The sequence below is a fragment of the Heliconius melpomene genome, chromosome 10 (genome assembly GCF_056956725.1).
Source record: "Heliconius melpomene rosina isolate 202511_hmr_F chromosome 10, ASM5695672v1, whole genome shotgun sequence".
Lineage (NCBI taxonomy): Eukaryota > Metazoa > Arthropoda > Insecta > Lepidoptera > Nymphalidae > Heliconius > Heliconius melpomene.
Window position 1 is genome coordinate 15,398,331 of NC_140398.1, and position 14,155 is coordinate 15,412,485.

General features: G+C 32.5%; 1 protein-coding gene across 2 annotated transcripts; it reads right to left on the reverse strand.

The window, feature by feature from the left end:
- Window positions 1-76: 76 nt before the first annotated feature.
- Window positions 77-14,020, reverse strand: LOC146535901 (prolyl endopeptidase). 2 transcript variants are annotated; one of them, XM_085191600.1, is made up of 15 exons: window positions 13,968-14,020; window positions 11,345-11,443; window positions 8,857-9,080; window positions 8,255-8,442; window positions 6,785-6,867; window positions 6,295-6,437; window positions 4,409-4,568; window positions 3,943-4,062; window positions 3,629-3,709; window positions 3,132-3,317; window positions 2,402-2,515; window positions 1,614-1,975; window positions 1,051-1,190; window positions 508-698; window positions 77-330 (listed from the first exon to the last, which is right to left on the reverse strand). In XM_085191600.1, exons 2-15 carry the CDS (start codon window positions 11,408-11,410, stop codon window positions 265-267), a joined length of 2,124 nt encoding a protein of 707 aa, XP_085047726.1. In that variant the 5' UTR covers window positions 11,411-11,443; window positions 13,968-14,020; the 3' UTR covers window positions 77-264. The 2 variants fall into 2 exon arrangements, with proteins under 2 accessions (XP_085047726.1, XP_085047725.1); XM_085191599.1 differs by lacking the exon at window positions 13,968-14,020 and adding an exon at window positions 13,719-13,862.
- Window positions 14,021-14,155: the final 135 nt, after the last annotated feature.

The following is a 14,155-nucleotide window of genomic DNA, read 5'->3' on the forward strand; positions in this document are numbered from 1 at the left end:
TATTTTAATTATATATATCTGTCTTCTGTTTATAACGATGAATGTATATTTATTAGGGGATATATAAAACAGTATATATTTAAAAATAAAAACAAAGTTTATTCAATAAAAAATAGTAGCAATGCATAACAATATCACCGATCTCACGACAAGACCTGAGGTAATCAACTGACTGTGGTTTTTGTTTGTGTTTGTATATTTACATAATACTAGTACAATCTTCATTTGATGCAATTAATACTATATATCTGTTATGGCACTCCATCACTTCTCAAACTCGAGTCCCAGCGCCTGCGTCATGAAGCACAATATGTCTGTATGCTCGCCGATCTGAGAATAAGCAAATCAATTTATAAATATTACTTATACGCCATACGCTTGTGCTCCTCTGCCACAACTGGCCTCCTGGAGGTTTTTAAATTTAATAAATATTTTAGTCGACTAGAGCATGAACTCTTGGTTAGTCACTCCACTAATTATAAGTATATAAGTGGTAGTGTCACTTACGATCTTGGCGGTGGGCTTCCCGCCGCCGTGTCCCGCCTTGGCGTCGACGCGCGCTAGCAGCGGGCGGCGTTGGGGCGCGGCGCGCGCGGCGTGCTGCAACGCCGCTATGAACTTGAGCGAGTGCAGCGGCACCACGCGGTCGTCGTGGTCCGCCGTCAGCACCAGCGTGGCCGGGTACTCCGCGCGACCAGCTGAGGACATTACGGTATAACTTATTATATATTGATTACCAGTAGCTCCTACCAGTTAAAGACTGTTGATAATAATTATCTGTTTCACTGTTTATCCCTGATCAAATTGATATTAATCGGCAGTTGGACGTTGACGTTGAATTTAGGAAATAAAAATAAAAATAATAATACTATTTATTATTAACATTTTATAAGAACAAATTTATATTTGCAAATGTTGTGAAAACTTTTATTAAATACATTTTTTCAACATTTTCTAATTTTCAAATAACATCTATATAAGCCGATTCTTAAATCGGTACCCGTACTCACGCTTCTTAGAATTATTCATATATAATTAAACAAGCCGTACCATTATCAGGTGGCTGTATATTGTGTAGCGGCGAGTACTTCAACAAGTACTCAAACTGCGTCTTGTTGTCGGAGCTGCCGTAGTCCGACACCCACGCGTGGCCGATCGTGAACTTCTGGAACCGTAACATGTCTAACACTCTGAAACATAAAAATAGCATAATTTACTATTTTACCCCTAACGGAAATGAGTTAATGGAAACAAAAGTTTCCAGGTCTCCTCTGCCTACCCTACTATGTGCAAAATACAACGTCAAACTACTGTCATTACCCCTGATATAGTAGGATAGGCAAAGAGAACTTAGTATAAAAACACTATTTTTTTCACTTTCTTTCAGAATTTGCTGCTATTACATGATGCACATGCAAATATAAATCTTAGATAACATTTTTGACATAATATATGTGTTTTACTTAAAATAATAAAAAAACAAGCAAATGTCACATGTAAAGTATTTCCTACGCTTTGGTGTATACAGTAGTAAATTTTTGTTATTAAAAGGCTATTTTAAATGTAGTAAGCTCTATAAGAAAATGCAAAAAAAAACAATATCTAGTACTAACCCGACCTGCACGATGGCTGCGCCGTACAGCGCGGGCCGCTGGTTGATGCAGGCGGCGACGAGTAGGCCGCCGTTGGAGCCGCCCTGCGCCGTCAGCAGCTCCGCGCGCGTGTATCCCTCATCCACCAGGAACTGCGCGGCGGCGTGGAAGTCGTCGAACACGTTCTGCTTGTTGAGGAGGCGGCCGGCGTTGTGCCAGCGCTCTCCGTACTCTCCACCGCCGCGGATGTTGGGGATGGCCACGACGCCGCTGAAGTGCTGCATGAACACCAGCCGCGTCACGCTGAAGCTGGGTTGCACGTTGATATTGAAGCCGCCGTAGCCGTAGATCAGCGCCGGGTTAGAGCCGTCGCGTGGCAAATTCTAAAAAAAATACAATAAGCTAAAATGGTATAAATATATATATATATATATATATATATATATGGAATTTTGGTAGTTGAATTTAAAGGAATTTAGTCTACATAGGTCATAATACAAAATATACGGCCGATGAGTCGTAGCCGCTCTGAATTTAGACTTTCTGTATTTTGTGCATCATTCATTTAAGACGAAAATAATAAAAGTAAAAATTATATAATATAAAATATATATTATTTATTTATTTATCTTGTAATTTAAAGATTTTAGTTTATAGTAGATTATACATGATGTCATATTTTTAATTATATCTCTCATAGGAATCTTGAGTTTTCTTATGCATTTATTTATTCTAATTTATTTTTATAATATGTACATAGATATATGTTGATTGATGCATATGCATATAATATGTTTTATATAAATTACCTTCTTAGAAACAATAAACATAGGAACTTTAGTGCCATCCTTGCTGGAGTAGAATATCTGTTTAGCCTCGTATTGTGATGCGTCGAAACCTTTCACTTCTACTTCTCTGAAAACCTGAAGAATCGGACAAATGCTATTGTTAATTTATATTAAATTAACTATAATATCGTTTAAATATAGCTGTTTATAATTTTTCAACCTTTATTATCTAAGTTAGCATTAATACAAATGTTTCCCTAAATAAACTTTTTTAATGCTTAGAAAAGACAACTATACACGCGGTAGTACTAGATTAGATTTCCAATAGATTTTATTTATTTTAAATATTACCCCTGTGTTATTATAAAAGTGCTCCGTTAATTTCCTAAATTCACTTCTATTTAAGCAAATAATTAAAAGTAAGAATATTTGTAATATCAAATTTGCGCAGCCTTCTTCAAATAACTTCAGGGCAGTATCGCTATGGCTAAGATAATGCGTGAGGGACGACATTAGGAAGTAGAACATTTCGATTTCAGTAGTACAATATAATTTGTTTTAAATAAATAAATTTATAACAGTTTTTTAAGTCAAATTAATAGAGGACGCAACGCAAGCAAATATCTGATACGTACACGTGATGGTTGTAGATTAAATTCTAAATGGGCAAAATATTTTTAATTTATTTTCATTTTCCAGTTAAGTAAAACTTACAATTTAAGTAGACTATATAGATAAAATAAAAACTCACAGTCGGCGTATAAGGCTTGCCGGTAGTAAAATCAACTCTATATATAATGCCGGGCGTGAGGAACGACATGAAGTGGTAGAAAATTTCCGTTTGCTCCTTCTTGCCGGAGAAGCCCACTATGGAGCCCACTGCGAGGTCAAACTCTTGTATCAGTTCACCCGCGTCCGTATGCACTTGTAGTACACTCTGAAATAAAGTTTTAATTTTAGTATAGAAATAGTAAAAAAAAATAATATAAAATATTTTAAAATAATTTTGATGTATGATATTTTTTTGTAATAAATGTGAATTAGTTCCTTGTAAATATATATTCTATACATTCTTAATGTAAATGTAGAAAAATTACTAAATTTCACATATTCCATAACAGCAAGGTCTTATTATATATAAATTTATATATATAAATTGATATGATTAATTTTATGAAATAACTAATTAAAAAATATAAAAACTATTAAAAGTTCAATACACTTTAAAAGGTTATTTATTTGTTTTACCTTAACATCTCTAACGTAGTGCACAACCAGCTTGTCGTTGTCTACAGGTGCCGCCCAGTCGAGGACATCACGGGAGTGCTCCTATATATATTTTTTCCATTAAAATTAATAATTTCAAATGTTTAGAGATATAACGTGGTTTATTCGTTTATTATAAATAAAGTGAACGTAATTGCCAAAAATAAGTGTAAGGAATAATTTTAAAAAGGAGGCAGAATCAAAAATAGAGAAATTTTTTTTTTTAGAAAAATTCATTAATTCACTAAAATTTAATACAAATTAAAGAATCAGTAATTTTTCAAACATGTTCTTACCGGTATAAGTGTTTCCCAGTTCTCCTCCGCAGGTTTGTTTAAGTCTATCTTGATAAGTTTGTAGTTGGGAGCGTTTTTGTTGGTCCTGAATATGCAAATTGACCCATTGTTTGTTACGTACTGAAATCAATATGAATATTATATTAAAATTTCGATCCCTACACACTATCCAATGACTACTGATCTAGTGTTTTTTTAGCTTTACGCTGTATTCCGTACAGGGCAGACAGTCCGTTCCCATTAAGACACTTCAGTTCTCTATTTTTCGCTGAATTCTCCACGCATTGCATGTTGAGTGGCGGAACTAAACGTCGCGCTTTGCCACGTTACCAAAGCACGTTACAAAAACTTAAAATATTAAGCATTCCATTTCTTCGAGTCGAGACAAACAACCCGCCGCTACATTTACAGTCACCACGACTGGCCTCCAAATAATATACAAGAAAATAAAAAAAACAGTACTTACTTCATAATCAGCCTCAAATTCATGTACAATCTGTGTGAGATGCAGCTTGCCGGAGATCTCGGGCGTCTTGCTGAGGTCAGCAAAGAACAGCAAGTTGTCGCGGCAGTCCTTCACCGGCGTCACTATGAGGTAGCGGCCGCAGTCCGACACCTCGCCGGCACTGAGGACAACATATAATCTATAGTATGTAAAACTACAGATTATTATGAATTTGTATGTCAAATTTTCTTTTACGTCTCGATATAAGCCCACGTTTTTTTTTGTATAACGTAAGGAAGACTTAATGGTATAACGTAAGGAATAAAATTTTCTAATAATAATAAAAGCTTTATGCTGCTTTAAGCTTTTGCGATGGACTTTAATATAACCACTTGAGATCATAAATACTAAATAGAAATCACGTTAATCGTAGCGATATTAAGAACGCAAAATTATAAATGAATGGAAAAAAATATTAGGATGGGATTCTCAACATCCATAAAAAAATACAACAAACAAGTATAAACTTTGTTACATGGAAACGTAACTTAGGTTAGGACTAGCATGCATAAAATTTAATTAAAATCGGTTTTATCTACTTTAAGTTCTTTAATAAGAAAATATCATATAAACGTATATAATATTTTTTATTAGCACTTAAGCAACTAATAAAATACAATAAAGAAATAAATAAATTTTCTAATAATAAACGTACGAATAATTTATTAAGAATTAATAGTATACCATAAATAATGAATGTCGTTACATACATAAATATAACAAAAATATATCAAATAACACGAGATTGTAACGTAATAGCAAAGTTAGTGCTTTAGTATATTAGATACAAATGATGCAACAAAACCTGTATATTGGTTACAATGAAATTACGAGACTAGATCGTCTGATGAAATTACTTGATTGTATAACAAATATTGTAATTATTGTAATAAATATTAAAATAGAACATAATATACAGGAAAAATAAACTAAATAATAAAATCTGTAGGTAAAAATAAGGTAAATCTAACTCTAAATTAAATAAGCATGAATTTGTATGAAAATTGCGTGAAACAACGTACGCCCGTTTCTCTTGTCCCAGCATTCGTGTATTGGTTTCTCTGTAGATGAACAGTAGAAAAAACTTCTCAAAATTCACAATTGTATATAAATATATTAAGATTTTTCATATTATCCTATTTATTTAATGTAAAGTTAACTTACAATAGTTAAAAGTAGTATTTGAATGCTATAATTCTAAACAATTTGTGGGGACCGTTTGCTGTAGCAGTCGCGAAATAAATCTCATCTAGCACAATGTAAAATTTATTTTAATAATGAGTCATATAAAATTGAGATTTCATCAATAAATAAACGTAAACAGTATCAAATTCCCGTAAGGAAGGCATAAAAGATCCACCTACACATAATAAACCTATCTTTTACCTATTAATTTCTCTTCCTTTTCCAGCTAATAATAAACTTAATAATAATATTAAAAGTTTTAAATGAAACCGGATTAGTCGCGTACTTCCCTGGTCATCGTTGGCGGTATTTTGATGCGTGACCGCCGCCAGATGTTGGGTCATCTAAATATACGCGATTATTCCGGTAAAATAGTTTCATTTAAAATATATAATAATCGCGAAAATCAACGATCTTATTACATTAAAAGTGAATTAAATAACTCACATTCCTAATCGCATTATGACAATGTTAGCAGAGTATTTGGCTATAAACGCTATGGTCGTGAGTTCAATCTCCATTCGGGGACATGAACTATTTTCATTTCCTCGCTTTTGTAAGTCTAAGCGCAGCGTTGAGCTCTGCCCCTCAATAGGCAATGTCTTTAATTTTAGCTACTCTCTGCCCTACTATATAATTTTAAGAGAAATTGTTTGACTCACATCCTCCACAATGGCTCTTCAGGGAATTCAACAACAATGACGTCATCAGATTGAGGCGTGTTGAGGCGATGGTAGCAGAGTTTCTGATCGCGATTGACTTCTGTTTCAGAACCGTCTGTTTTGCCTGCTTGGTCTGGATAGCGCTGGAGACAATTGACGCGTGAAAATGGGTATGTATACTTTTTTATTAATATATGTATGTAGTATTTTTCTGGGAAATGTGCGTATATGTACTAGGTTTCACACCTAGTAAGTGTATGCAAAGTTTTTACACACTTACTTTATATACATGAATTGATCACAAGTCTTGTTTTCAATCTTATATTAGTACAGTACTGTCAAGGAGTCGAGGCCGCCTGAAAGTTAGCTGCAATGGCATTTTTCTTACTTTTTCTTATTTCCTTACCAGGTGACCTGGCCATGAATCGTCGACAGTATTGCAATACTTTCTAATATTTAGATAAACAGAAACCATCTGTATAATACATACTGAATAAAACAGTCCTTTGTTATCCTTCGACCATGCCATTGACGCGAACTTGACCTTCTCTAACACCTCTGGATAATCTTTGCCTAAAATAATAGCCGTTTTTATAGCCATAAATGATGTAAAACAATTATAATAAAAAATCTTGATAAAAAAGCATGTTTTTTGTTTAAAATTGAACTAGACTGGTACAAGTCTTCGTCCGCATTAATTTTATTATTAGGTACAGATAAAAAAAAAGAATTGTTTTATTGAAATCTGATAATTTGTTATTTATTTCAAGCCAACCAACCAGGGTGAAGAAATGAAAATATTACTTAACAAATTCCTCCGAGTAGGAATCGAACTTACATCATTTATGTTATTAGTTGGTATAAAAGTGACAAATGATTACCTATCTATTTTTAGTGTATAAAATAAATACTCGATGCGTGTCAATGAACATATCTTCAGGTTTTATACGAATAGTTAGATAATAATCGTTGAATAACAAACAAACAGATAAGTATTTATATAAATAGTACAAACACAATGTTAACCGACTCAACAACTGTACAATTATCTTGCTTCGCCGACTTGATACACATTTGCTTCATTTAAACAGTAATTAGCCAATACAGTCAATTTAACCTATCAAGCTGTTACAACATGTTTGTTGATAGCAAATATACGAAAAACATAGTATAAATTGAAGAGAAGGAAAAAATAATAATTAAACATATGTTTTAAACAAATCCCGCTGTAAAAACAAAAAAACGAACCTGTTATTTTTAATTTTATGTAAAATATTTTTTATTAACATTAATATTTTTAACACAGATATAAGAACATAGATAATACATTTCCATAATAGCCTACAATTATTTGAAACGTTAGCAAAAACTTGATTGATATGAAAAATTGCAGAGTTAAGAGCAATTAGAAGCAAAAAAATATATAGAATGGAAGATTTATGTGTGATTCGGCGATGTTCGTACAACTACAAGCTATCAAGATAAAATTGGCCATAATGATAACGTAAACTCATTTTTAGAAATAGCATATATTTTTTATTTATTAAGACAATCTTCTACCAATAATTTTAGTAATTAAATTAGGTATCCTTTCCTAAAAATTGTAATCATTTTGGTTCCACCAGTGTCATAATACTATATCTAGTCTATCTATTCTGCTTAAAGAACTGAAAATATTTTTTAGAAGCAGAGATTGTTAAGAATAGGAAATTTCATTCTAATTTTTCCTCTAGAATTCGAGAAGTTAAGCATTAAGTGGGGGAACATAAACGCCGCGTTTACTTTCTAAGGCTAATTAATGAAAGTAATTAAAATAAGTAGATTCGCGATTATCCGGACTACTGAGTATCTACCGTACAATCATTCCTCCGATATCAAATTCAGAACCATCCCGTTAACTATTGACAGTTATATGCTCCCATTTCAATATGATGATGTTTAAAATAATAAAAAAACTTACCAGTAAGAACATCTTTCAAATGTATAGAAATCCAATCAGATCCACTGGCGGATAGTCCATACGCGAAGGTCAGGCCGTCCTCTGTGAACCTGTAGCCTGAGAGGGCGACTGTGCCGTCCTCTGAGAGAGTGTTGGGGTCGAGGAACACTACGGGCTCTTTGTCCAGACCCTCTTGCATGTAGAGGACACTAAGAAATATATTAAAATAGCTTAATGTTAAATATCAATGTTTTAGCTTTATGCTGTATTCTGCATATATGTGGGAAAGGTGTGCCTAGTAGTGTAGTAAACGCGACTGGTTGTGGGTTCGATTCCAACTCGAAGAAATGAAATATTTAAATTTATGTATCCATTCCTTTGCTATGGTGTCGAGGCAAAGCACGGCGTTGAATTCCGCCACCACGCAATATCTTAACACTAGGTTCCCTCTGCCTACCCTGCTACCCTCTACTGTTGTATGCGGGATAGATAGTGTGAAGCTGATTTATTTTTTAGTATGCTGTTGCCTGTAATGATCTCTAGTCTACAGAGCCACCGAGCTTTAGGCAAAACAATTGCCCTTCATAATATAAAAAAATATCTACAAATGAATATCAACATACTTCTGATTTTGTAGTCCAGTGTTTTTAAAAAAGAAATAACGGTCGCCTCTTCTGAAGGGGCTTGAATATTTGGGGTAATTCCATAATTCTGTAAGGCGGTTATTGATATCAGTCTTCACTGGACATGAGTCGAGGAATGGACGGGTAATTTTATTTTCAGCGTCTATAAAGGCTTTTGTTTCTTCTGAATCGGGATCTTCTAGCCATCGGTAAGGATCTGCTATCTGTTAGAGGAAATTAATTATATTAGTATTAATACATAATGTTATTAATTTTTCGCATTATATTGAATAAATAAGAGGCCAGTTTCGGCGGAGGCGCACAAGCGCGACAGGTTGTAGAGTTAATTTCCACTCGAGGAAACAAAATATTTAATATTTTCAATTCTTCGCTCCGGTGTGGAGCCAAAGCGTAGCGTCTGCGCGAGTTCTGCCACTCAACACGCGAGGCCTCAAAAATCCGGCGAAAGGGTGGGAAACTTTTCTTGGTCGTTTAAAAATTACAATTAACATCTGGAAATACTACCCACAATAATAATTGTTCTGTATAAAAATCGTTTTGTATTGTGAAGAAACATTAATGTTGAGCGATGACGGTATTTATGTCAGTATTTATGCAAAAACTAATTTAAATATAATATAGCCAACGCAATAAAAATTATATAATGAGATATTGTAAGCATCTTTAAAGAGTAATCGACTCGTTCTGAATAGACCATCAACAGTCACCAAGAATAATATTTAATAGTATTTTGTATGTAAACAACAAGAACTAATAAAAAACGATCACGTGATTCCAAAAAAAAATTACAATTTACGAAAGACGTTAGGGGTCAGTGCACAGATAGTTGTTATGTAAAAAAATATTATTAACTTGGCTTTTTTTCCTAAACAAGTACCGGTACAAGGCTAGAGAGAACCTGCTGTGATACGCCATAGGAATACAAAGAGTTGGCAGAATTTCTACAGAATATTAATGATTTTTTTGAATTGACTACTATTGTTTTGATTTATACACTTTGTTATTTATATTGTCATACAAATTGTTTTATTCGCAACCGTGCGTTTCTTTACGATAAATAGATATAATAGTGGTATTGTTAAGTTGTAAAGAAAAAATCTTAAAGTATATCATGGTTATTGGAATTAGTTCATTGAACTTATTTTATTGTTATAAAACAAGTTTTTTTTACATTTATTAGTATTTTTTACATTAACATATAATTTGCAAAGAAGATTGAAGCAAACATTTTAAATGTCCGGACACCTACAGATTAGGATCTTTTAGAGATTTATGATTGCAAGAACCATATTTGCTTAATCGCGTCATTCTTGATTGAACGTGATGGTGGTAGGTTCAAATTGCACTCGAGGTTTTCAATATAAGGAAAAGCAGAACGAACTAAAGAATAGATAAGATAAGAGTATTCAACAGTTAGTGTTACTTTAAGAGCAAACTAAATATTCAAGCATTTTTTTTATACTCAACAAATTATAAAAACACCGCTCTAAAATATAAATCTGTAATATTACTAACACATATAGTATGATACAGATAAGGTTCTTAAACATATTTAACATTCCGTAAAACGCAGTGAATGCAACCTATACGCAGAATGCGTGATATACGAACGTGACCAGACTCGCTTAATTAGAAGATTATTATTGACGGTTATTAATGACTAGAAATCCTCTAGTGCAGTACTAATTTGTATGTAAGTACATATATTTGACATATAGTGATATATGCATATAGCAGGGTAGGGACATGGAACCTAATGTTAAGACACTCTGTTCCTCACATTCCGCCGAATTCTGGAGGCACTGTGTATCAAATCTCAACGCCGCGTTCTGCCACGTCACCAGAGCGAAGAAATATGTCAGTTCCTGGAGTGGGGATCGAACCCACAACCAGTCGCAATTATAGTAACATTTTATATTTATAGAAATAGTTATTTTATTACTATAAAATGTTACTATCGTTTAAAGTTGCCGGTCCGAGCACTACTCAGTATCGATAAGGGAAGATACGCTAGCCATTTCCTTCAACCTTGTCAGCATTTATGTAAATTATTTTCCTATATATACATATTTATATGCATATGAACTGTCTAAGTAAATGATACATGAAAAGGTCATGTTTTTAAAATAACAATAAATATGTCGAATTATATGAAAGAAAGAAATAATATTTACTAAATTAATATAATAAATCTATCGTATTGCAGTATAGGTTAGTTCATCAGCCACATAAGCGTGCGATAGTTGCAGGTTTGATTTAAATCTTTCTCGACGGAACAATTCTAAAATTATTCCGTCGTCTATAATAATAAAGTTTCCGCAGTAGTTAAATAACCGCGGTATTAGGATCCGCGTCCAACACACGATATCACTGAATAAGTAAAAACTTGAAAAACTGTATTTTAATGTATAAATAATAATATATTTATATAAATATATTAAATAATATAATGAATATCAACAAATACCTTAGTTCCATGGTAATCATCGACCACAGTCTCGTCTCTCCTAGCTTCCGGATACTCGAAGGTCATATTCCAGGGGGTGAACACTGCAGCGCTTGACCACTGAAACAACGCAAAAATTGACAGCACATGGTGAACGCGCATCGTGAACCTCGCACCCACTGCTACTGGGTGCCGACTAAACGCCGCGGTGTCTACACTCGCCTTATATTTGGCGTTAGGAAAAAAAAAGCTCTTTCTAAACCCGTTGTATAATTTGAAAATAATGAATAGAAGATATGAAACATTTAAGTCTTGAGTTATTATTGACAGGTTTTTGCTTAGAAACTGTTTTGCCAGTCGTATTTCTTTTTCACAAATTGGCTAATGTCGTTGTAGGAGTTAGCACACGTGTAGAAAAATATGTTTACCACTTTAGGATTTTTGTTATTTATAATCGCATAAGAGGTAAATTACGATGTATCTACGTATAGATTAATATTATTTAAAAAGAAAATAGCTACTAAAACTATTTATTTTGATTATTATTTTTAAAAACAGCATTAGAGTTATAAATATTCTCGTACATATATTTTTCATATTCTTAGTGACATTTTTTATCAATAGGGTTAAGTATATCATTTTTTTTTTTTTATTTACGCTATTATGTAGTCATTATTTAAGGTTTTTGTACTTAAAACAAAAACTTTACTTATATCCTCCATATATAGCATGGTAGGCTGAGGGAACCTAGTGTTAAGACTTAAGTTACTGCGACCCCAATTTCCGCCGAATTCGGAAGCCATTGCGAGAAGGAACTCAACGCTACTCTTAGCATTGACATAATTTTCTTAGCGAAATAATTTTCATTGTTTCATTAAATATTTAATTTATTCGAGTGTTAATCGAACCGACAACCGCAGTTGTCATACGCTTCGCCTCGCGTTTAGTGATACGTTTGTGCCACTGCGCCACGACTGGCCTCAATTTTTGAGAGAATTGATAAAACGATGATATGAAAAGTATGCATTTTCAAACAATTTCGTTCGTATCACGTATATAAGCATTTCCGTACGTGAGAAATGGCAAGACGTGATGTTTTAAAAGATTAATGTTAGTCCGATTATTCTTGAACAATTTAAATTCTAACATTCGGCTGATTGATAACTACATAAAAGTAGTGACGGTGCAGGGGCCAAAAGAAGCTTGCAACATTGTGGGTTTAAATCTCACACAAAGAAATTAATATTTCCGCCTTTAATAATATTTAATATTTCCACCAGTTAATGCCTTCAGAATTTGGCAGAAAGTAGGGAATAGGACTGTCTTATTGGAATCTTAATAAGAGTTTCTTCGCACTAGGTTCCCAGGTTCTCTCTCTCCTTACCTTACTATATGAGGGTTACAATGTGAAGCTAAAATAAAACAAAAAATTGTTTCTAAAAATACTGATGATCGTCCAAACCATCTGACTAATTAAGCAGTATTCCGGCACGGTACATTTCTAAACGGTAATTAAGTATAAATTTCATGATTAGCCAAGAACTTAAATAGTCAATGCTTTTTAAAAGTAAAAAAATAAATAAAACCAAAAAGATACCATAATCACATCAGATGAAAAAAATGCTGTTAACATCTCCATGAAATTTGTCTATTCAAACATTATATCACCAATAGTATATATATATAATAAAGTGTATTTGTTTATATAATATAGCAATATCAAAAAGCAATAACAAATAAATAAATCATAACAAACTTAGTTATAATATTGTTATAATTTGTCAAATTATATACTTATTACTCTGTGATTTATTTAATAGTGATTAATGTGAAGACATTTTTTTTAAATTAATAAATGTGCGCAAAGTATGTAAAAGACTTAGTGAGAATTAAATTCATATAATTGTATATTTTTGTAGTCTATTATTTATTTCTATTGAAGATTAAATTTACAAATTAAAAAACATATAAGAATACACACTAGAAGCAATAAAGTCCAACTGTTAGATGATATTATCTCATAAATAAATTACATGATAAAACATTGAATACAATGAAAACAATATTTATTTCATTTTGAAACATATTGAGCAATTTAATATTTACTTAAAAGATAAGAATATAAATGTATTGTTGCCAATTATTTTATCGCTTTAAAATTACTTATAATTACTTTTTGGGGGTAGTTAAGTTGTTACCAAAATGTATGTTCAAATTGGAATATAATAATGTAAAACCACTTCTATGCACAATTTAATGAACAATTACTCTGAACGTAAGTCATGAACTCAAACTGATAAGCAACGTTAACGACAATTATTAAATAGTTATAATAAAACACAATATGCACCTATTTAATTCTAATAAGAAATTATATTTTGATTTATAATCTTACCAATCTTTTTCTTGTGGATATAAATAGTGGAGTCTTATTTAAAGTTGTGTATAGTTTTCTGTCGTTTACTTTAAATATTGCAAAATTCGCGGAAAATATGCGATGATAAGCTAAAAAGCGACGCACCGCCATGCAATGTGACATTTCTAGTATATTGTTGCTAGCTTAAAAAAACACCTGTCAAAATAAAAAAATAAGCAAATATTATGGTTTCACAAAATTAGTGATAGATTTTCTATGAACACTTACAATAAGTATATTAGTGGACACGCAGATGAAATAAGATAAAAACTACCGTAATATGTTTTGTGCTGCGAAGTATATATACGATTATCGATTGACGCTTTCATACGATATGATAACCGACAATCAGTGGAGTTAGGAGTATTTACTAAAGATAAGTCTATTGTATAAAAATATGTTTTGTTGTGCAATTT